The sequence below is a fragment of the Serinus canaria genome, chromosome 1 (assembly GCF_022539315.1).
Source record: "Serinus canaria isolate serCan28SL12 chromosome 1, serCan2020, whole genome shotgun sequence".
NCBI classification, from domain to species: Eukaryota; Metazoa; Chordata; class Aves; order Passeriformes; family Fringillidae; genus Serinus; species Serinus canaria.
Genome location: NC_066313.1, coordinates 4,553,965 through 4,578,734, shown reverse-complemented (window position 1 = coordinate 4,578,734; position 24,770 = coordinate 4,553,965). Strand labels below are relative to the sequence as shown.

The 24,770-nt window shown below is 46.1% G+C and overlaps 1 protein-coding gene across 7 annotated transcripts in view; it reads right to left on the bottom strand.

The window, feature by feature from the left end:
• Positions 1-24,770, bottom strand: part of ILDR2 (immunoglobulin like domain containing receptor 2) — a 46,507-nt gene that overhangs the window by 12,367 nt on the left and 9,370 nt on the right. For 2 of the 7 annotated variants that reach the window (XM_050977034.1, XM_050977026.1), the window contains exons 3-8: positions 23,685-23,804; positions 13,251-13,307; positions 8,765-8,911; positions 7,845-8,021; positions 2,550-2,666; positions 943-1,153 (exon numbers count right to left, since the gene is read on the bottom strand). In XM_050977034.1, the coding sequence (XP_050832991.1) occupies positions 943-1,153; positions 2,550-2,666; positions 7,845-8,021; positions 8,765-8,911; positions 13,251-13,307; positions 23,685-23,804 (829 nt within the window). The remainder of the gene's footprint in view (positions 1-942; positions 1,154-2,549; positions 2,667-7,844; positions 8,022-8,764; positions 8,912-13,250; positions 13,308-23,684; positions 23,805-24,770) is intronic. The other 5 variants (XM_050977043.1, XM_050977038.1, XM_050977052.1 and 2 more) reach the window with 3 other exon arrangements.

The following is a 24,770-nucleotide window of genomic DNA, read 5'->3' as shown; positions in this document are numbered from 1 at the left end:
AAAGGCAGATTAGAGCAGACAGCTCAGGTTCTTCACGTCTAATGTTACCTGAGGTTATCCCTGTGGTGCACCTGCCCTGTCCTCCAATATGCAGGGCTGGACCTGCTTCTCCTTCATCCTAGAGCTTGTAGGTGTATATCCTGCTGGAAAAACCCAAGAGCCCAGCTATAGAAGCTCACAGCTGGGCAGTTTTGAAGCAGGTTTAAAGACAGTGAGCTGGTACAATAGCCCAGTACTGAAGGAATAAAATCCCTGCCACGGCTTTTGGAATACTGGGCTGCTTGAGGGAAGGTTGTGCTATTTCTCTTTAGGCACCAGAGTGCAAGTCCTTCAGGCCTGGAGCACAGGTCTAGCTGCACCAAAGCAGGAAGGTGTGAGTGTGACTCCTATAAAATAAAACAGACCAGCACTAGGAAGTGCTGGAGGCATCAGGTACAAAGCTCAAGAGAGAGATTTGAACTTTCCCACTATGGGAAGGGTGACTTGGTTCCCTATTGATCTCACTTTTAAATCCCACTGGGACTGGGGCTTGTACCTAGCTTTACCCAGCTAGGGAAGCTTCAGCAGACTCATTGCTCCTTAATGGACGTGGCTTTGCAATACTCAGAAGGAGCAGAAATAAGAATAAATATCTACTTCAGGAAGAAAAAAGTATTATGGGTCTTAATATCAGCAGTAATATATGATTTTTACAGATCTGCTTGCCAGAGCACAAGTGCAGCTCTTGTTACATGTTAGAGCTGCAATCACATTGTGGCAATCAGCTTCACTCTGACCTCACCTAATAACCCGTCCAGATTTCCTATTTCTCTCTAGCCTCGCTCTCCTGCTAAGCAGAGCAAAGGCAGCAGGAAATAGGGGAGAGCTACCAGTCCATCTGTGCCTTCTGCTTTCCTTACCACTTTGCCAGACAGAGCTGCCCCCTGGCGTGGCGTCCCTCACCTGTGCCAGTAGCTGTCCCGCTCGTCCCTGTAGTCAGACACAGCCTGCGATCTGGAGGTGCTGCCGCCGCCCACGACTCCTGCCCAGTACTCGGCGTCGCCATCCATGTCCCCCGCGGGTGGCAGAGGTTTCCTCCGCGCCTGCCGGTAGGGCTGGCGGAAGTTCAGGTCCTCCTCGTGCAGCGAGCTCAGCTCAGACACGGTGTTGTTATCTGCAGGGGAGGGCGCAGGAAAGAAATGAGATGGGCATCGCCTGATGGCAGCCAGGCGGGGATGCTGAGGGTGTCACAAACAGCGGGAGATGTCTGTGTTCCAGATAAATTACTTCAGCCTTTGGGAAGAGCTTTCCACCTGCGAGCTCCCTGCCCTTGCAAGGTGGTCACTGAGCTTGGTGGGACACCACTACAGCACAGAAGTTGTGCCACCTCCCCTTTTCCTGGTGTGAGACAGGCTGGCTCTGGATTTGGCCTGACTTACCCAGCTAAAACAAAAGCAACACCCTCACAAAAAGATTAAGGAAAAAGTAAAAGTCTGTCTGAATCACTGTCAGTCTCTACCCCATCAAGCACACTGACATCTGTAGGCCTGACATACCAATCTGCAGAGGTCTTTTTATAGTAAATCTTGTGGGTGGAGAAGACAGTGTGCTCAGCAATGACTGTTTTAGAAGTATATATAATTTGTTCGTTATGCCTAATCTGTACAGAGCTTTGATGTAGTGTCATTCCTTCAAGCCCTTCCCTTCAATGATTTTCAGGATCCCACATGTCTGTTTTAAGCGAGCATCTAGCAGTGCCTAACATGGGTTAGCTCTGTGTGCTGCCCACAGGAACTGAGCCCCCAGCCTGCCACTGTCCTCTGCACACAGCAGCCACAGGACAAGGAGCAGCACTGCAAGCCCTTCCCACACACCTTGTCCCGTTCTGCACCTCTGCCTCCTAATGTGGAAAGATCCTCACTTGGGTTTGGATTCTGACACACATTAAGTGCAGCCTCAGCCTTTAAGAAAATAAAGCTTTCAAAAGGCTATGGGAAGACAGTGAGGAGTTCCTCATAGAAGCTCAGTTCTGAGTTTGCAACATGTCCCTATTCACCAACCTGCTCCTTCCTCAGGGCAACAGCCACTCCAAACAAACTTCCTTCTTCCTTCAAGCCACACAGTGGTCACTGAGCCCACAAAAGACACTTTCAATAAAATCATCCCTCTCCTCTTTTGCCATGCTGGGAATTTACTGACACCACCCTCATAAGAAATTGTGAAAACAATATCCCAGCTATTATCACACCACAGGCTGTAGAAGGTATGAGCAGGGACTTGGCTTTTCAGATGCTGGTGATCCCAAAGTTTAATTATACAAGTGGACAATTTTCAAGAGCTTTTCAGTATCCCTCACTTTGCTCTAAGAATTATTAGGTAAGCACCAGACTATTAAATCGGAACATACCTGTAGATACCTAAAACCTAGAAAATCTGTCCCAATTAGCTTATCCTGGATATCATTTCCTAGGAACTGACCCTGAGACAAACCAAGTGAACTTTTAACTATGAACTTTCCAGTCTTCCTTAGGTCAGTGGGGAAAAAAAATCAAACCATGTTTGTTTCTCACATCGTTCTCGCATCCTCCTAGCCGGGTCAAACTGAGCCAATTCTTTCTCCACATAGTACAGCACCTTCATGGAGTCCCTGTCCTTGTCAGTCTGGATCCTGTACCCTTTGCGCACTGCTAGGGAGAGAAAAAGAAAATATTAGAGGAAAACCTATGTGAGAACAAGGAGCCTTTCCCACAACCCTGCTAATTCTATAGCTGAGCTCACGTCTGCAGGCAGGTAGGCTGCGTCAAAACACACTGAGTCAGTCGCTGCTTCACTAGAAATTCGTCTACAGTGTGGGATGTGAAGTTGTAAGAACTTGCATCATTTTAGAAGTTTGCAGGAACAGCAAAAATGGTTTGAAAATGCCCAATTTGTACAACCCAATGCATCCAATGATGGACACTGAGCATGGTGGGACATCCTCAGAGCACCTCACCCTCCCTCCGGTGAGACAGGCTTGCTCTGGAGTTGGCCCACTTCGCCCAGCTAAAACAAAAGCAACCCCCTCATTGCCACAGAGTGATTCTAACTTCCAACTCCCACAGATGATGGCAGAGAGAAAAGCAGAACTCATTTCTCCTTCCTCAGCACTACTGAAAGGATTCGTCATGGTATGGGAGAAGCAGTCCCAGAAGATCAGGCTTCCTCTAAGCTCTGAGTCTGCAGGAGAAGCAGGTGGCTGAGCATTTGGGAGCTGTCACTGTGCAAGACCACTCCACCCTCCCACCCCCATGAATTCTCCTCACACAGGTTGAAGAGCATGTGGCAGAAGCTCCAGAGAATACAGAAGGAAACACAAAGTCCCACAAAGCACACCACACTGCTTTGAGATTTATACTGACTCCAGGGATGAGGCCAACCAGGTCACTGGTAGCTGTGAAACTGTCTGCTCTGGGATTTTTTACAAGCTTTACTTTACAGAAAAGGTATGTATCTTAGACATACATGAAATGCTTGACTTCTGGGAAGTCTGGACAGCTTTTTGATTTGTCCATGTGCCTGTGTATAAAAAAGAAGGCCCTATACATCTGGAGCCAAAGCAGATTTAATTTTAGCAGGTTGCCTGTGTGTAAAAAAGAAGGCCCTATACATCTGGAGCCAAAGCAGATTTAATTCCAGCAGGTTAGGTCCATGCACACTTTACCTACTAAAAATAGCTACAAACAGCCTGACTACCTTAAGGCAGGACTATGATCAGCAAGCAGAGAACTCCACCTTTCCACTCTTTCTTTGAAGAAAATAAGGCTTTTATAGCAGATTATTTAAGAAAGGTGTCAGCCTGGAGCTATTTCAGGATTGACAGAAATTCAGGTCTAGGTACAAGAGAGGACAACAACCCTCAAATTCAGCCTTATTAGAGAACCATCGTAAGGACAAGTCACTTAGCACTACAAAATGGAACCTGCCTGCCTTGCATGGGGTTAACATGTTCCCTCGTTGGAATAGTGCAGTGCTGCATGAATGCTTCTGCTGGGGAACAATTTATACACTTGGACAGTGGTTCTGAGCCAACCTGTTCCTTCTGTTTTATCCGCCACCACCGCAACACATCGAGCTATTAACATATGGGTTCGGTAGTATGTCGCATAGTATGTGCTGTGTGGGCTGACCAAGGACTTGGCAGAGGTATTCTTAGGCACCTCCTGTCCTAAACTACTGTGCATGTGTCTCTGTGCACTAGGAAATAACCATGCTGTGCTTCAGGAATAGCTGTGCCATGGGCAGACTTCAGAAGCAAAGTGCTTTACTGTAGGTTTGGACTGCACACCTGTAAGATAAGTGATTACATCTTGAGATATTACCTTGTGTGTCTGCACTTGGGAATGGTGTAGGATGTAAAAATATAGTGGAGGTCTATGAGGATCCTTCTTTTAATGTGCCTCCAGACAGCTCAGCTGACAGCAGTGTGTGCTTTATTATCCCAGTGAGTGAATGAGCGAGTGCACAGTGGCTGGAAATGCAGACAGTGGTTTACAGAACACAAGGAATCCTGCCTCTGCCTCCCAAAGTGGAAGCACAGCAGGTCTCCTTAAGTGAGACAGGACTGACTGGCTTCAGAAGTGACAGCTCTGGCTGCACTGCATGAACAGCAAGGGCAGTTCTCCACCTCACCATCTTGGTGGTAGCGCACTTCTGTCTGGTACCGTGCCAGGAAAGAGGCCTCTCACTATTCTTTCTTCTAATGTGTGGACTAGGAGCTCAGCTAAGCTGCCACCTCATTTATACACAGGCCAGCAAACCACTCTGACCTACTCATAACCTCTGGGGAACTTGAACAGGCAGCCTCCAGACTCTATCTCCCCAGAGCCACTGCTCACACTGAGGCTGTGCCAAACACTATTTGGGCAACCTCTAGAGCTCCTGGAACTGATGGAAAATTAGCCAGGCTCCACCATGCTAGCTTCATACTAAGCTTGCTACTCCAGCTGTGTATCAAAAGGCAAATGAATTTCTTGGCTAATTCTGCAAGCATCTAGAAATTAATTTTGGATTTAAATTTGCAAAGATGACTGTGAACAGGTCATAAAAAGTATTTTCCACGACAGAGGAAGCAGTTTTGTCTCTATGTTTGTTTATCAAATACTTCTCATAATGATACTAAATGTTCAACTTATTAAATCTCTTCATTATTCCTTCAGCTGAGAACCAAAGATATTATAGTTTCTTCCTCACACTCTTCATCTGTAAATTGCCATAATCCTTTAATCGGGTCAGAATCATTTTAAGCACATTTTAATTATAAAGAAATAAAGATGCAAAGATGTTGACCACATGTCCAGAACCACTCGCTGAAGTCAAAGGGAAAGGAACATTCTTCCCATATTTTCTTCTCTTGAACAGTTAATAAATTTCTAATGTTTAATTTGTATTTAACTGGACACTATTTTTATTCTTCTGTGGGTGGAACCAGCTCAGCCAAAACTGTAAGCTGTCTCCCTCCCCAGAAAGGGCAGCACTACTATTTTTTTCAGACAAGTATGTTTAGGAAGTGAATGATGTCTCATCCTTATACCCTTTTCATGTTAAAGATCTAGGACCAAAAGCTTCCCTGTGTGCAGAGTTTAAAGGACCTATGCAAGAGCCTCTAGGTAACCACTGCACTTAAAACAGAGCATAAATCCCAACTTTTATGTTGTAAACACTCTTCTAAATAAGAGAGCTAAATGTTTTGGGAGGTTTTTTTCTCCATTCAGCCCTAGATTTAGAATAGAGTTCCTAGGCTTATTCTGAGCTTTGCTACATGGCTTTTATGTAACCCCAGAAAAATTTTCTAAATATCCTCAGGCCTGAGTTTTCTCACTAGATCCCCTCAGAGGAGTCATTTATAAGCACAGAATCTATCTAGGGCAAAGTGTAAGCCAGAATTACAGAATCTTCCAGTCTCTGTCCCCCAGAACTTACGATCCCTTTTTTTTTTTTTTAATGGACTTGACAGAAAGGTGGAAGTCCCTAAGATACACAGCTTCAGATCAGACCTACACCAGCTGTGTGGAGGACACAGAAGCTTTTTATTCTCCTTCTGAGAAAGGCTTTTATTATAAACTCAACCATTACCTGTTTTGTTTAGCTTGCTGCCTGGCCAACAAGCAAATAAGTATCTTGGAAAAGCCACACAATGTTTTCTCTTCTACAGCCTGTCATTAGGGGATATGCTGGCTTTGTGGAGGACCTTAAAAGAACAGAGTACAGGCTATAACTCTCCCTTAGCTTCATAGCTTAAGCACCTTGAACAACAGATCCATGATCCAGACCAAGGGTTTGTCTACGTTATTGCAAAAAATATTAACTAATTTTTTAAAAAGCTTAAGAATCTCTGTTGTCTTGCCACAAAGGTTAAAGCTCTGTGATAATGTTTTCATTTGCCATATATACTATTTCCTGTCGAGTCCTGAGATGAGGGATTGAGTCCAGACACCTGATTTGGCTGCATTATCTATTAAATGCATCCTTCTGTGTAAGGATCATGGGACCCTAAGAGCCATTCCATTTGGCTACCAAATGCATCCACTGCTTTTTATTCTGAACTTGTGCTCTGCTAGCAGAGACAAGACTGGGAGCTGTGATCTGACTCTTAAAAAATCCCTAGAGTTCCCACAACCAACACCACACTCTATGTGCAGTGACATTTTTCACAGGAGAAAAAAAACAGAAGCACTGGGGTGTCATTCATCATTTTCTGACAAAGGTTTTTGGATTGGATACATTCTGCGCCGGATCGGTGATTGATATATTTCTTATTTCAAAATGCTCCATTCCAGAGCTGTGTTTTGATTTCTGTGACCAAAAAAAAGTATGATTGTGGAAAGAAAATACTTTTTGTAATTCCAGAAAGGTTAATATACTGACTGGGGCAGCAGAAGCATGTGTAAGGCTGTTCCAGAAGCTTAATTAATTATGCTACTTAATCTTGTCTTTTCAGATGCGTTTTATCAACACACTGTTATGAGTTAATTTAACAACTGATACTTAGTGTGGTGCTTTGAAATCAGACATGTAGCTGGGGAAGTGATGACTCTACATTGGTGAGAGTCATTTCTGCTGCAGAATGTTTGAATATAGACAGCCCCTCTGATCCTGAAGTGCATGTGGCTAAATAGCTGCCCTCTTTTCTCCTTGATGGAAGCTTCCTTTGCAGCACCAGAAATTACCCTCCCCAAAACAAGAGGCATCACACTGAGGCTCTAGGTTTGACACTGATCTCAACTCCTTTCTAGTCAGAAGCCTTTCATCACTCACATTTCACAAATGCAAAGGCTGAACAAAAATAGTGACCTACTGACTTCTGTAAAGTAGAGGACAGGGTCCAGCCCCAAAATATCACAGGAAGAGGTTACTTTGCCCAAAATGCCATGGGAACAGTAAAACATGCTGCAGCAAAAACTGCTGCCAGAGTCCAAGCAGTGTCCTACAGAGGGTTGGAAGGACAGTTTACAAAGAGAAAGCAGCTTGCAAGGCATTAGCTCTAAAGGGAAAATGACTCCTGCCTCTGCTCTCCTGAAATCATCTTCATCCTTTTGTCCTCTGCAGGCGAATGTCTGCAGCAGTAATGAGAGGGGTCCTGTACAGGAACTCGGCCTCCCATTCCCTGCTGACCTAATTAGGCACCCACAAACCAACTCTGTGTGATGGCCCTAGAAAAGTTAGGCCACGTGGCCCTAATGCAAATGTCATATTCAGAGATAGGATTAAAATGCAGTTTCCCTGTGTTTCTTCTCTTCACACCCCTCGATCAGTGACAACCATTCCTCCCCTTCCCAGCCCCACTCCCAGTAAGAGGACTGAATGTTGTGCCTGGCACTGCAAATTACCATTTTGGCTTCCTCCACTGGCCTCACTTGGGGCTAAGGGAGGGGGGTGTGACTTGTCCATCAGCACAGCAGGAGATGGGACGCCAGCTACAGGAACGCTGGGGATGTAGTATGGACCTGGCATGGCAGAGACTGCAGGAGGGTACCCAGCTTTTGCTGCTTTGCCTGCTACATACACTGAAAAAGAAAAAGAACAAGAATTGGCATCACACACCAGCCCCCCCAGACCCACTGGACACACAGACAAAACCTGCACCACCAACCCCACGGGAGACAATCAGACAAATGAATTAACAAGGACCAACCTGAATTTCTCTAAGCTTCAAAGGGCACTGAGGGGAGTTTAAAATATGCACTGCATATAATAATAGTGCATATAATAATAATGGCACTGCGAGATGCCCAGAAAGACACTCAGGGTGTTACAGCCAGCATTACTGCTGCCATGATTTAGTGGCAGTTCAGCTTTAAAAATAACTGATGACTCAAGCAGCCGGATGAGGCTCATGGAACTTGACAGATCTGACTGAGCCTGACCAGGAACCTTGCTGGGTTGCAAGGATTTTGCACTGTTGTAGAGGACAGCTGATTTGCATTGCCAGGAAGAAACCTCCCAGGATGCTCTTAGCTCTGACCCGCAACATTCACTGACACAACAACAACTTTGGAATGGGAGCATGACACTTTGGAAAAGCAGGCACAGCTGCCAAGGCAAGGAGGGCCTGGGGAATTACATTTGTAATTAACTTTGAGCATTCAACCATTGAGTAATAGGTCAGATGCTTCACTCCCTAAGAACCAGTCCTTTAGCCGAGCGAAGTGCTCAGGGCAAAGGAAGCAATATTAGCAGATTCTCCTGTTCTGCCAGGGAGCAGAAGTAGTAGGGCAGATTTGCAGCAGGCCTGGACAGGGTCACTCACGTGCCCGGGGACAGCAGCAGGACTCGGGACAGCAGGGGCAGCGGACGTAGCAGCAGCAGCTGTGCGGGCAGCACTGGCACCAGCAGATCCCCACCAGGAGGAAGAACAGGAACGCCCCCAGGATCACCAGGCCCACAAAGACCCACTCTGGAAAACAAGGGGAGAAAGGGAGATACTTACAGGACTGCACATTGCTGTGGGAGAGAACATCAGCAACATCCTCCCAGCGGAGAGCTTGGGGACCAAACACACAGGTGAATAACAGAAGTGGACAGACTCCCTGTGGGTCTAGGACTGGGTCTATCCCTCCTCTTTGTCAGAGTGGAAATGGCTCATGACAGTGAGAAATGAGCTACCAAAATGTGGTCTCTTCCAGCAGCATCCCTGGCAGGCTGAGAGGCGAGCAGCACAGAGGCAGCAGCCCTGCTCCCCGGCCAGAAACCCTTCGCCCCTCAGCAGGCCCGCGCCAATGCCGCAGGACGTGCTCCATTAGCGTTTGGCCCTCATCAAAGACTCATTCTTCTTGGCCATGTTTGTGCCCTGCTTATGTGTTTGTTCCCCAGCCACATTCTGGTTTTAATGGGACAAACGATGGTGAAAAGCAGGCTATAAATAGCCCAGTGAACGAGCCAGGCCTGCCCCTTCGCAGCGAGGCCTACGCGCGCAATTATTCTTTTGAATGTGCCGAACGAACGAGCATCCTATTCAGGCGCCACTGCCAGCCAGGAAACCTAACAACCATTTTTCCTCCCCCGTTGAAGCCTCAGATGATGTGTGCCAGGCCCCAAAAGAGAGCAGCTGAAAAACCCTACAAGTGAAAGCACGCAAGAGCTGGCCCACAAAACCCAAGATGGGGCTTAAAGGGGAAGCAGAGGGAGAAAAGGTTTCTCAAACTTTGCTGCTGGAAAATGTGGTGGGAGCAGGGCTCAGCCTGTGCCAGGGCAGCACCTACTGCCACAGAGGAGTTCCACAGACTAAAGGAACGATCAGTGAACACATCTGGACCAAGAAATTACAAGACTCTGAACATAGAGGAGGCCTGGAGTTGGTTTTAAGTCAGAGAAATGCACCAACCTATCTCAAAGCAAGACTGGTGGTGGGCAAAAGACTTCAGGTGTACCCAGCTGGTTATTCAGCCACCTAGGAAACATGGCAAAAAGCAAATAAAGACATGGTGGGGCCGCAGTGGGAAAGGATTTACCCCCACTTCAGAGGAAAAAAAGCAGCAGACCATTATTTCCAAGCAGAATTCAGCATTCACTAAAGTCTCCTGGTACAGTATTATTTGAGATGAAGAAGTATTGATACAAGGATAGAAACCTGCATGAAGAATCACACTGGCTAAACAGAACATCCCTCACCTGTGTTGCTAAGCTAAAAAGTCAAGGAAAGATGTTTCACTTTGACCATTCAAAATAGAATTTTTCCTAGTTCTTAATACAATGCAAAAGTAAGAAGTGTCATTTTTGATCCGTCCACAGTGTTCTGTTTGAACAAAAGTATGATTCTTTACTTTGCTGGAGTTTTCCTTAACTCTTTTACAAACAATTCCCCTTTTAAAAAATGCCATTTTAAATCTAGAATTTAAAATTTCCTTTGAAAAATGTCAGTCAAAGATCTGGCATCTACAAATCAACACTTCAGAAGTGTGAAGTGATTTTTTTTTTTTTTTTATCCTTTATTTCTTTTTTGGCTGACACACATGAATTTCATTTAAATTTGCATTTAATTTTGGTTCCTGTGGAATAATATGTTGGGGTTGAACTTACTATATACTGAGAAAAATTCAGCTAACAAGTAAGGAAAGGGCAGAAGGGAAGCATTCATGAATGGGAAAGCAAGAGCTGAGAGATTACTGACCCAGTCCCTCAAGTTCTGCTTGTAGCAGCTGTTTTGCTTAATATTTTCATAAATTACCTTGACATAGAAAATAAGAATGTGCTAAAATATCATCACAGTAAGCAGTAGGGATGCATTGTCACTGAAGGCTGGGACATGTTATACAAAGGGCCAGTTGTCCTTGGGTCTAAAATAGGAAATGTGAAATGCAGTATTATCCTGAATTTCAAAGTATGCAGCAGTACTTTCAGTGTCACAGGTTCAAAGATAAGAACAATTTCTGTTCTGAACAGGACTTCACTGGTTGAGAAGAACTGAACAACAAGAGAAATGATCCAGTATAGACAGCATTACTGTCACCACTCACACAATACAGCCACAAAAAATGGCAAATCATAGGCCAAATAAGGGAAGAATTTCCAGCAGCATTAAGAAAATAATAATGCCATCACATGAGGCCTCCTCTGCACTTAACTTCATCTGAAGTTACTGATGTTATACAGCTCTGGTCATCTTTGCAGCAGAAAAGACGAATTTAGGCCAGAGCCAAAGGAGAGCAGGGATTTATCTGAGGGATGAAGGGACTCTGGAGCCTGCCTGGCAGCAGGGGAGCTGAAGCCTGCTGAGTTACTCTATTAAACAGAAGGCTGAGGGAAGATGTAGCTCCTGCCTGTAAATATGGTAGGAGGATAAATGCAGCAGGAAAAGCAGGTATTATAGTTAAAGATCTTACATAAATGGACAGAAATAGACGATCAGCGATGTAGAGAGAAGCTAAAAGAAGCCTATCAAAGAAAGTGGGCCAATGGGAAAGAGAAAGGCCAAACTTTAGGCCACACCTAAGCTTGCTGATCTTACAGAAAGATGAAATTACATGGTGCTGGGGAGAGAATGCAAAATAGGGAGCCAGACTATCCTTTCCAGTCCTGCACTGCCTAATCTATGCCAATCTAAGCAACATCTTAGTGGCTTTTTCTTTGTTGTGTTCTCATCTTGTTTTCTGCAACCATTATGGACACAGAGAAAGAGGTGAAATGGTACTGCTTGACACAAATGGCCAGCCACAGCTATCCAGTGAAACTCAGATGTCAGATCTCCAGAGATATTAGTGAACAATTCACAACCACTCCATAAAGGACAAAAGCCTGGTAGAGGAAAAAACAGACAGCAAGTCCATTAGAAGTGTATCTGTGGTCTCCCTGAACACATCCTAGGAGTACAAAAGGGGGTCAGATTTGTGTGTACATTGCACATTGCAGGATACTCTCTCAGCATATAAAGTGGATGTTTGAAATCAGTGTCCCAGCCACAGGGACCTGTGAGTCAGGATTTTATTTCACAGGAAGTTAGACCATTTCCTTTTCTGATGAGGTTAAGAAAACAGCAAAAAGAGCCTGCTGGCTCTTCCTTTAAAACAAAACAAAATTGGGATTCAACCAGTTCCCAATACAACTGTGTAATGCTGAGATTCAAATGACTACCAAGCTGACATGCTCTTTGTCCTCACTGTCTGGAAACTACTGGTTTGTTCTTGCAGAAGTATCTGCTTTTCTTTACTCAGGTAACAGACAACACCAACAGCTGAAATGTGGTTTGCTGCTGCATCTTACACTTTCTTGTTGTCTACCCATGCAGTGAGGGTACCAGAAAGATATCTGGCCTACACACCATAATTTTATACCCATTCAATAAAACTCTAAATAATGGGGGTAAAGTGTTAGACAATAGAGAATCAACTGTTATCTATCTATGCTGAAAAGATCAATCCCTCTCCTGCCATGCAGGAATTCTAGGGAGCTTTGGGTTACACTAGAGGTGGGTGAGTGTCTGCCTTCTCTCTGTTTGCATCTCTGGGACAGGCTCGAAAATAGCTTCACACATTTATGTGGAGTTGCATTTTTGCACAAACATGTGAAAGAAATGCTCCTCGGGCACCACCAGGGAATGATCAGATGACTCGAGGGCTAAATATTCTCATAGCTTTTCCCTTTCAAGAACAATCTGTTGCACAGCCTCTGTCTCCTCTGCAAGGAGTGCCAGAACTGGTGGCTCTCGCTAGTTTTGGCTAGCAAGGGATTTATCACGGGCACGGAGCTCTCACATCAGGCCAGCCACCTGGTGTTACCAAGAACATGGCCTGGCCATGCAGCACAAGAGGGACTGTGCCACTGATGGGGTGCTAGCCAATGCTCTGCTCCCAGCACCTGCTGTGCTACCATCTGTAGTGATGGTGGAGCAGAGCACAGGCCAGGCCTGGGGAGCTGAGTGACTGCACAGGAGCAGCTGACACACAGAGCCACGCAGGGCTGAGGGGTCTCCCAGGCTGAAGCACACTTTCCTCTGTGCTAGCAGGGGGAGAGCAGAGAGCTTGACAGAAAATGTCCCCAGAACAGCTCTGGCATTTCTGCTCTCACACTGATCCTGGCATGACATCAATCATCTCTGTATGCTGGCTCCCAGCATGGCCCAGCATCAGCTCTCTGGGGTTCATACCCAGCACTTTCCCAGTAACTGACAGTCTTTTCTCTTTAAATCCCCAGGTAAAACACACACACAAGTGAAACATACACCACATAAAGATGCTGCAGAAGGATAAACAGACAAGATGACAGAGGAATGGATGATTAAGGGTGAAATGACTGAATACCTGGCATAATCTCCACAGCAAAACTGGGCAAGAGATCAGCAAGCAGCCCTGTCCTGCCTAGAAAAGACAGAAGGAGGAGAAGAAGGAGAGAGGTTACTGCAAGAAAAACACACTCCCCAGCCCCTGCCTTAGCCTCCAGTTCCCTTCCTCATCAGCCCACTTGCACTCTGCGTTATGTGAATTCCTATCAACCACAGATGTCATCCTGCTCGATGCCTGGTGTCTGCCTCTGCACTTCTGCCATTTCTGTGTCCTTGCATTTTATCAGCAGAGCTGGGGGGAAAGAATCTGGAACAGAGCTTCTCCAATCTAGGCACAAAATGACAAGAAAAAGGAGTCCCTTTAGCACAGTTACATGGTAACATCTTCCTGGAGTTATGCTCTACACATGCAAAAGCTCCTGGAAATGCACAGCAGCCCTTAAACAAAAGGACACAGTTTATTTTTGAAACATACTGATGTAGTTTCTACAGATATGAAACATCTTTAACTTAACCCAAGGCTATTGATAAATCAGTCACATGCTTCCAAAACCCATGGATGCTGCTCTCCATGTGGGGGTCTGAGTGCACCGACAACTCCAGGAAAGGAGCCTTGAAGGAATGCTGTGCATATGTGCTAATTATTTGGAGATGCATGAGCACCTTGGTGAGACTGTGTGACAAAGGCCAACACCCAATGGAAGCAAACCAGCCAGGGAAGGATTAGTGTAGAAATTTTTGGGACCACTTTGCAAAAGAAAAAGGAAACAAACAAAAAACAAAAAAAAAGGCAAGTCAACTTCAAATTTATAATTTACAACCAAATACAAACAAACAAACTGCAAGCCTAAAGGCAGCTTGGTGCTTGTTTGTTTTGGCACAGAATGCCTGGGATATTTCCAGTAGACGGCAAACATCCTGCACAGTGCTCAGCTGTAATTTACACACACCTGTGCATTGGCAGAACAGCCCTAAGTGCAGCTGTGCTGTGAACTCTCCCATAGAGCCCCAGGATCATGCTGGGATTTTAAAATACATGCATATGGTAGGAGAGCTGCACTCAGAAGAGTCACAGAGATTGTGGGCATTGCAACAGGAGCAGCTAAGGGTAAGCCAATGCAAAAGTGGTAGAAAGCTACCTTTAACCTCCCCATATGCCCTCCAGGTCCTGCACTACGCAGCACTCAGACACAGTGACAAACTGGATCCTAAGTTCCTTGGCCTCTAGCCTGTCCTTGAAGGTTATTACAATCAAATTCCCACCAGCCGTTTTTTCTCAGTGCTTCAGCAGAGACTCTGTAGAGATCAAAAATCCACAAGGAAGCCTGCTGGAGCCATAATGAGTATACTATGACTACAGGCAGCACTTTGCAGCCAGTTGCAACTCATCAGAGCTGACTAGTACTCACAGGAACGCCCATCCTGATGAAGTGGTCCAGAATCCTTAGCAAGAGATAGCATGGTGATGCTTCACATAACTGCACCCATTTACCACTTTGAGGGAGGACTCTTGCCACCAGTCTGCTGCAACATTTTCCTCTACATCTACAAAGAGTTTCATTACATTCTTTGCAGTCCATTCCCAGGAAGGATCAAGTGTCCAAGCCACTCACAACTAGCGTGTTTTGTACCACGTGCATATTAAGCATATCCCTTATTTTGATTAAACAATATGCAATTCTTTTGCAGGCCTTTTGTGCATAAGTGAACAGCACCCACATGAACCACACACATGCAGAATATGGGCAGACATGAGTATGTAGCTCACCTCCCATGTGTTATTACCTCTGCACAAGCTCACATGCAGCCCTAGTAGGAGAGCAGATGCCACTGGACAAATTGCTGGAGGTACACAGCTAATTTAGGGTGTCTATTTGTGGTAAAAAAGGCAAGGAAATGACACCTTTAAACAGCAGAAACTCCTTCCCAAATGGTCACTGACAAATGGATGCCTGCTTTCTTTGGAACCTACCTGGAGAGCCTCGAACCCTGCTAGTGCTGGGTACCTGCTTTTCTCCAAAAGGAATCACATGCCCAACATGTGAAAAAGCATCCCTTAATATAACAGTGCCTGAGAACTTGGTAAAAACAAACACAACCAAAGCAGCTCCTCTGTGTACTCACAAGCAGCCAGTACTTCCCTGCTTGTGCAGCCTCACTTGGCTTGTCAGAGTATTATCTGCCTGGGGAATTTGCATCCCTGCCTTGCCAACAGGAGCCACACAGCCCTGGGGGCCCCAGAGCCCCCAACAGGGATGCACAAAGCCTGGAAAGACCTGAGGCAGCAGCAAATCCCAACACAGCTCAGCCTGAACTCTGCCTGCCTCGCCAAACCCAGCTGGCAGCCAGCGAGCACAATGCCCACCCCTGGACTGTGGTGCCCCCAACAGCTTTCCACAGCTCAGCCCCCTCCCTACCCCAGGCTGGATAAATCCCCTGATTAACCCTTCCCCACACCCTTCCTTCAGGGGAGCCAGCAGGCTGAGGCTGCCTGCAGTTGCCCCAGCAACAGGAGGCTCCCACCACTGTCCCTCTTTGAAGGTGACTTTCCTTCCTCCACTGCTGCTGCCAGCAACAAGTGGAGCAAAAATTCCCCTGTCCTGCCAGCCAGTGGCACAGGGACACAGGGACAGGGTGGCTCAGGGGGGGCAGCACTGCCACTGGCTCTCACCTCCTGCCCTCTGCAAGCCTAGCCCATACAGGCACGGCCCAGAGCCAGGTGGTGACCACAGAGGGGATCCCGGGGCAGCAGTCTGGTGGGTCACACACAGCCCAAAACAGAGAGCAGGACGTCCTTTTGGACCCATTGCTGCAAGGGCAGGCAGGAGGTAGAGCACCCATGGCCAGCATCCACCCATCTCTCCATGCCTAGGATGCTCCTTCCATGGGCTTTAAGCTCATCTCCTTCTCTCTCGTTTTTTTCAAGGAAGTTTTAAAGTGGATGCTGGGGCTACATAGCAATTGGTGGGGAAGAAACAGTTCAGTAAAACATCCTGCCAAGAGACCATCTGGCCACACCACCTCTGCACAGCAGCTCTGCCCACCTGAGAAAGGGCTGCAGGCACTCCAAGCCATGGCCGAGCACCACTGCTGAGCCACAGATCTGTGCCCCCACCCGCAAGAGCTTTGTGTCCTCTGTGCAAGCTCCCAGCACCGAGGGGATAGAGGGAACACACAGTGGCCCCGTTTTCCAGGGTTGTCCCGGGTGACTGTGTCAGAGCTAGGAGCTTGTCCTCATTCTGCAAGGATCTGGGACATGTGCCATCTCTATTCCCACCGTGCTGCTGAAGGGTTTTACCTGCCCATAGTGGCCTCTCACCAGGCACCTCACACGCCCCAGGCCCCTGCCAGCCTTGAAATGCAACGGAGCTTGCAAGCACCCCATCTGCACTGGCAGAGCACAGGAGGAGGGATGGGAGAGGAAAAGCTGAGGGGATGCAGAGCAGCTCCAAGAGGTGCAGACACACAGCAGAGGCCAGCGAGGACAGGAGTTAATACACAGGAGGCAGGCAGGCGACAGAGCAGTGAGCAAATAGCAGCGGAGCAGGGAAGACCTGGAGTCAAGCACACAATTAGCAGAGAGTCTGCAGAGAAGAGACACAAAAATAATTAGGGTAAGTGGTGCAGCTGAAAAGAAATGATGGCATGAATAAAGTAGGAGCAGGTGCAGTCAGAAACATGGCAATTGGGTAAATATGGGAACATGGCAAATACTGGCAGTCGCATAAATGTGATAAATATTGGGTAACTATGGCAGTAGCTGCTGAACTGTTTTCCTGTTTGAAGGCTGCTTCCACAGCCCAACCTGCTGCAGTGTGATCACAGGACACAGCAACTACAGAGGGAATTATTTCCTTCTCAGTGGCGGAAAACTTTGCCAAGCCATGCCACAGCAAGAGGCCCCTGGCAAGGGACACTGGCCTGAGGAGAGGCTGGAAAGCACAGGAGAGGAAGTGTGGCCCTTGTAAATCAGACACTTTTCCAAGGCAGCTGCTGTGAGATTTACTGGGGGAGCATGGCTCTGCAAAGTGTCCCTCTGTGCTCCCACTGCTTGGAGTAAACTTTATCCTTTCTTCCCATCCTTCCCTTCAATTGGACGGAGAAACAGCAGCAGCCCCTTTTGGAGATCAAAGTTTTAGCAGTCAACAAAGACCTCCAATGAGGCTGTTGCCATGGCTACCTTAGTAACCGAGGTCTTTTAATCACACCGGTCTGCTTTGTGAGCAGCAGCGTGTGGCTGTCGCTGGCAAATAAGGAGGAAAACAGGGGTAAAAAACCTTGGCAACAAGTAGCACTTCTAATCGGTGTGAAATAAATAGCCAGGAATAGTCCGGGCTAGGATGAAGGGGCCTGGAAGCAGGTTACAAAGGTGGCGGCACAGTGGTCTGGGGCAGTGCATCAACACTTCTCCAGGATTTTTAAGAGGAAGCGTGCCAATCACTTCCTTCACCTGCTGGCACTACCCACCTTTGGTCACAGCTCAAGGTGGGTGAGCCTTCTCCAAGGAGCTGTTCACAGACATTTTCCCAGCTGAGATGTAGGCCAACACATCCCCAACACAAGGCCACCAGCACAACTCTGCCAACTCCTGTGACCGAGCACTGGCTCGGATGCTACTGGCAGCTTTTCAGCAAATCAGAGCAAAATCCTAAAACCAACATCATGTAAGGGAAAATTCTGCCAAGTACTTTTCAATCTCCGAAATCATGTCAAATTTTATTATACAGTCTCTCCTGGCATGGAAGAGATTCCAAACCTGGCTATATTTATACCAGCTATTGAGTCACTTTGCTGAGTAAGAACTGCCTTATTAGCATTGCATACCATACACACGTGTCCCAGTGGAGATTTATCCTCACTGCAAGTCAACACATGTCTCTATTAGTACAATAATTACTGTACAATATGCTGTGTGTGTAAGTACCTACACTCTTTACTTTACATTCTTTACTACTATTACTATGGGTGTGAGACTTTTTAAATTTTGAGTTTAGCCTATGTGGATACTGGCTAGTTATATAAACTGCAGAAGATGTCAGCTTACCAATGTTAGTTGCCAGCTGTCTCCAGAAATTAACACAAATCTTAAATGCTAATTGTTGTTATTTGAAACATAACAATGGGAGAAGTTTCAGCTTCTTACTTGGGAAATTTCAGGTCTGTCAGACTGACCTTGGTGCTCAGGAAGGTTATGGAATAGATGATCTTGAGTGCAACCACACAGCACATATAGGACAACCAGAGGATCAGAAGGATCCAGCATGGGTTTAGGAAAGGCAAGTCCTCCTTGACCAAGCTGATCGCTTTTTATGACCAGGTGACCCACCCAGAGGATGAGAGAAAGACTGTGGATATGTCTTCCTGGACCTAATAAAGCCTTTGGGAATGTCTCCCACAGCATTTTCCAGGAGGAGCTGACAGTGTAACAGGCTGGGCAAGAGTGGCTGGAAAACTGTGCAATGAAAGAGGACCTGGGGTGCTGATCAACAGCAGCTGAACATCAGCCGAGTGTGTCCAGATGGGCAAGGGGGCCAATGGCATCCTGGTTTGGATCAGGAACAGTGTGGCCAGCAGGAGCAGGGCAGTGATTGTCCTGTACTCAGCACTGGTGAGGCCCGTCAAGTCTTGTGTTTATGTCTGGGCCCCTCACTCTGAGAAAGGCATTGAGGGGCTGGAGTGAGTCCAGAGAAGGGAACAGAGCTGGGGAAGGGTCTGGAGTGCAAGTCTGATGAAGAGTGGCTGAGGGTGTTTAATCTGGAGAAAAGGAGGCTCAGGGGGGCCTTACCACTCTCTACAACTGCCTGAAAGGAGGTTGTGGAAAGATGGGTCGACCTCCACTCCCAGGGAAGAAGCAACAGAATGAGAGGAAATTGCTTCAAGCTGGGCCAGGACAGCTTCAGGTTGGACATCAGGAAGAATTTTGTCACTGAAAGGGTGGTTAAGCACTGGAATGGGCTCCCTGGGCTGCCCAGGGAAGTGGTGGAGTCATCATCCCTGGAACTGCTCAGGAAAAAACTGGATGTGGCACTTGGTGCTACGGTTTAGTTGAGATGGTGGTTTTTAATCAAAGGTTGAACTCAGTGATCTTGAAGGTCCTCTCCAACCTTAATGATTCTATGATTAACCATAAAATAATACTTCACTGATACACAGTTTATGTAAAATTAGCTGCTGAATTGGATGGAAAAGAAAGCTAGCAATATCTGTCCAGCAAAGCGCATGGATCACTAAGCAAAGCATCAAACCAACAACTGGAATTAGTGGAGTACTTTCTGGCCTCTTCCAGAAACTCCCAGGGAATGGAGCCACTGTTTTGTGAAGCATGTCTAAGCTATGTAAAATCTCAGAATGCAAATATCACCAAGCTTGCACAGACCTGTGGGTTCCAGGGTGCCCAGCTGTGCTGAGCTGTACGTACAGGCACTGCTCTGTAGCTGTTCCAGCTTGGGAAGCGAGCAGTGTAGCAGCTTCCATAGGTCCCTGCACCTGGTTAGTAAATTCTGACTCTTGGGAAATCTTACTGGGTTGTATGCAAGGCCATGGAATGAAGCTGGACTGCTTCCTGATGCAAGCTGGTGACACGAAGCTAAGATGACACTGACACTGCACTGTACTTCTGGTTTGAAGGTTACTCCAGGCATGCTGCATCCCTGCACTGGTACACGTGCCATTCCCTTCAGAAAGGCTGCAATGAATTACTTTACTAAAGCCCACTGACATTCTCATATAAAAAAGCAATACACAGGGGCTACAAATAACAATATGATTAATAGCACTGTCTGTGTTTCAAGAAGCAGGACATTAGCTGCCAGCTACTACGACAGAAATGTAGTCTTTCTTCAATTTAGGATTCAGCCTTTTAGATTCAATCACATTAAAAAGTTTAAAAAATAAAATGTATAAAGTTTCAAAGGGATTCATTAGCACAGCTGTAATGTCAGCAAAGGTTCTCCTTTTCTAATAAAACACATGAATGCAGGGAGTATCACTTGATTCCTGTGTGGAATTTCTAAGTTCTGGACCAGTCTGCAGCAGAAGCAGAGTTCATACAGTTTCCAGTACACTACATCCTGTCTGGAGATTCAAAATGCACATATATCAGAGAATCACAGAATCCTTTAGGTTGGAAAAGACTTCTGAGATCTTCGAGCCCAACGTGTGATCAAACACCACCAGACCATGGAACTGAGTGCCACATCCAGTCTTTCCTTAAACATCTCCGAGACAGTGACTTCAACACCTCCCTGGGCAGCCCATTCCAATGTTTAACCAACCTTTATGTGAAGAATTTCCTTCTGATATCCAACTTGAATGCCCTCCCAACACAGCTTGAGGATGAGCCCCCACCTCACTACAACCTCCTTTCAGACAGTTGCAAAGAACAATAAGGTCTCAAGCATATTTTTAAAATATAATAAATATGTAATTGTATTTTTTTTATTTAAATTCTCTCCTTACTCTAGAGGAGGTTCACCACCAGCCAATCTTCTGTGTTTCTGAGACAGAGGTTGCTACTCCTCTTCCCTCACCCGCACTGATTCCCTTAGAAAGGGTTGAAGTCCCTGACTAAGCAAAAGATACTGAATGATCTTTTCAGCAAAGTACATAATAAGCACATGCCTAACATTAGGTATGCTTTACAAATCCTATCAGCTTTGCTGAGCACAAATGGATATAAATAAATGCTTGTATGCTTTTCTGAAATAAGTGTGACATGAAGAGAGCACATGGGATTCCCTGATGCTACCCAGAGCTGACCAGCAGCTCTGTGTGTCAACATGACACGTCCAGGTAACAAAACCCAACATGCAATCCCATCATGACCCAGGCTCCCTGGCTACTTAAGAGGTCACTGAAAGTCTCTGTTATCGCTTTCCTAAGAAAAAAAGGAAATACTGTGATTTGCTCAGGTTTTAGATTTTGCTCTAAGTCGTGATAAAGTGCCTTTTGATCAATTATTCATGGTATGATTCACTGTGTAAAAGCAGGACCCTGTACTTCTAGCTAAACAAACTTCCATTAATTCATTGGTGCTATTAGTATGATATCCACTATTTTTGCTTCTCAGTCCTTTCATGGTTTCAATGTGATATTAAACTGCCCTTTCATCCTGGCATTAATATGAAACCACTAGAAGGGATATTTTCCTATTTCTTTTTCCATTCTGATTTTTCTGTCACCCCAAGGATATCGTGAGTGGATAGAACCACTGCTCTATTCAAAATTCTAATTTATGCTGAAATCATGCAGCAACCCCAAAATAAGCAATGTAAGTTGTATCTGTGAGACCACTGTCAGCAGGGAGCAAATAGCAATGTGCTCTGGGAATCATAGCATCTCTCACACACTATCCCTCTGCTGCTCCAAACTCTCTAACAGGGAATCTGGGTTCTACCCAAAGAGCAGCAGAACAACAAACAAAACCCTTTTATCAGATGTCCTCTAGGACTGTAAAATTGCTTGTGTCTCCCTCCAAGCAATGGGAACAAAAAATATCCCAGAATATGCAGAATATTAAGGAACACTATTTTCATCACTGGCTGCTTCATCCTTTAGCCATCAATAGGGAGAGATAAAGGAAAAGAAAGAAAAAAGTATCACCAAAGGCAGAAGGAAAAGAAAAAGGTGGGAAGGGGAAGAGAGGGAAGGAGGAAAACAGGTAGGTAATCCTGGATTGCACCAAAAGCTGGAATGTTGCCTCTACCCAGGAAAAGCAATATACAGAAACTGCCTAACAGCATGAGGCAGAAGGAAGCCCACGACAAGTCTGCTTTCATGCCACTGCCAAACTTGGCAGAGAGCTGCATCAAGTGCAAGGTCAGGCCCAGAGGTGGAACAGAAAAGCAGATGTGGTCAAGGGTGATGCAGCCTAAGCTACATGTGTACCCCAACATAACCAAAATGAACTGGGGGCAGAGACATCAAGCCAGCTCCAGAGGAGGGGATTTCTGGGTTTTTTCCCCACAGCCTTCTGTACACACTGAAAAACCAATTCTTCCTGTTACCATGGTACTGTTTCATCACTGGTGTCTGAGCACATTTGTAGATATACAAGAGGAAGACACCAAATCCTAGACAGGAAGGTGAAAAAGGGACAAAAATTCAGCAGCTCATCACTACAGACACAGGACCTCAGGAGAGGATTTTAACAGCTACCACTGCCACCTGGCAGAAATAACCTCACCTGAACTCACACAGGCTAGTCCTGGGCCTGTTACTAAGTGGCAGATGATACACAGATGTCACACTGTGGATTTACATAGGCTTATGACACTGTTTTCTGGAGTGACCAGACTGACCTTCCACTCTCTGACCTTCCACTCCAACTGTCCATTGTTTGGCTGACATTAAAGGGGTGAGGAGAGGCAATGGCACTGTGACAGCCACTCACCCATTCAGTCTGGTTTACTTGGTGATGATAACTACAGCTCCAAATATAAACACCAATTAAACTCTGACCTTTGGCAGGAGATCAAGGGAATGCTTGACAGACATGTTCTACTGTACACCTCCACAGATCACCTATACACTATCAACCCAAGCTTTTTAATATTTCCATCACAGGATGCACAGATCTGTGCACACAAGAGCCATGGTGAGGTCTTAAGGGAAGTTAGGAAAAACTCGGCTTCTTCTCCTGGGGCAACTAGGGTTGAAGTACTACAGCTGGCTCTGGCCATGTCAACAAAAGCCCCTGAAAGGCCCATTCCACTCTGCTTTTCTCCTCTAGCTGGAATGGCTGCTTTTCTGACCTTTACGGTGAGCTGAATCATGGAAGCCACCACTGAAAGCAAACCCTGCAAATAGGGAAGAAACTGATCCTGGCTCAGCACACTGCTCAAGGGAACTTAACAGAAGCAGAGCCAAGCACAGACACCACAGAGAGGGTAGGTCCTGTTAGTGGCAGCACCAGGTCAGACCTGATTAGGATGACTGTGAAACTGCACCTCTAACTGGACAAGTGTTATCAGGCACACAAAAAAATCTCCTAAACTGACACATTCAACACAATGCTTCTTGACAGCCTCACAGGTCAGAAGAGTGGGATGAGGACTGCAAAAATCACAGGATCTGATGTCTTCTGGGTGTCTGCTGTTAAAAGACTCTGTCTCAAGTGTTCATTTTGCTGCAAGTTTTTTGTTTTATCCCTTAAAAACAAGGGTTCTGCCTTTCCATAGCCCCGCACTCTCTGCAGTCATTTACGCCTGTGTAACGTGTGAGCGGTGTGGGTGTAAACATTACTATTCTGGTTTGGTAGCATTTGCCACCCACTTTGCCTAGGTGTGAATGAGTGCACAAGGTGCAAGGCAATGGTGACAGTGCTGCAGGGACTGTTTTACATAGCTCTTACACCCATAGTAATACAGTGCACAGGGATGGAGAGACAGTGAGAGAGCAGGAGGAAAGATGCATCAGGTATCTGCCGAAAAAGCAGCCCAACAAGAGGCCTCACCAAGCACAAGCAGCTCCACTGATTCTTCATTCTTGCCCTCCACATCATCTGGTGTGATAATAAGGCAGTAATAGAGGCCACTGTCTCCCCACATCAACTTCCCAATTTGCAGGTCTGCATCTGGAAGGCAATAAAGAAAAGTCAGGTTTTCCCTCCAATACCTACAGGAAGAATGCACTGGGTCCATCTCTATGTTCCAAATCCACCTCATTTCCTTTCTAAGAAGAAGGTTTAGCCTTCTCCAGTATTTAGCCTTCTACAGTATTGAGGAAAAAACTGACAGGACTTCTGGCTGTAGGTGAGAAAACACAAAATGCTGCAGAGGCAGCTCACCCTGCAAGTGCAAGGAGCAGAAGGGGCCATATGTCTCTATGTCCTTCCTGTCACCCAGGGCATGGGTCCCAACACTATTCCCGTCATGAAAGAAGGGCTTAGGCAGTGTCTCCTCTACAGCACCTCAGTCATTTGTGAAAGAGGTTACACAGAGACAAAGGAAAACACTCCCCCTTGTGAGGCTGATCACATGCCCTTCACACCAAGGAGTCTCCACTTCTGGCTTAGGTGGTCTCTGCAGTCAATCAGACACTTTGTACTTTTGAGGGACAAGTTCTCTCACACAGCCTTCCAGACAAAAATGTTTAAGGACCCTGCCATCCCTCATCTCCACCCAACCTGACTTCACCCCATGGAAATCTCTTCCTTCCACTCTACCCAAGGCTGTGTGGGTTTAGGTTCATGACAGGGTAAGCTGGTGAAGTCTGTGGCTGAGCAAACATGAAGTGTAGGATAATCCTGGTATTTCAGAACTAGGAAAACAGCAGTGGCATTTGCAAGGAAGAAAAACCTATCCTGCAGAGACTGAATTTGTATCTCTTGCTGCCATGCCTTTGCTAAGGAAAATCTATATACACAGCAATATGCAAAGTCAGGAATAAAAACCTTCCACTTCATGGGAGGGAAAAAAGGATACTGTATTTGAAGTCCTAGAGGTTAATTGAAGGGAAGTTCCAAAGGAAATTACCTTTGGGTCTAGGATTGGTTGGCTGAATCCTAAATGTCTAACATACAAGAACTCCCTTCCCACAG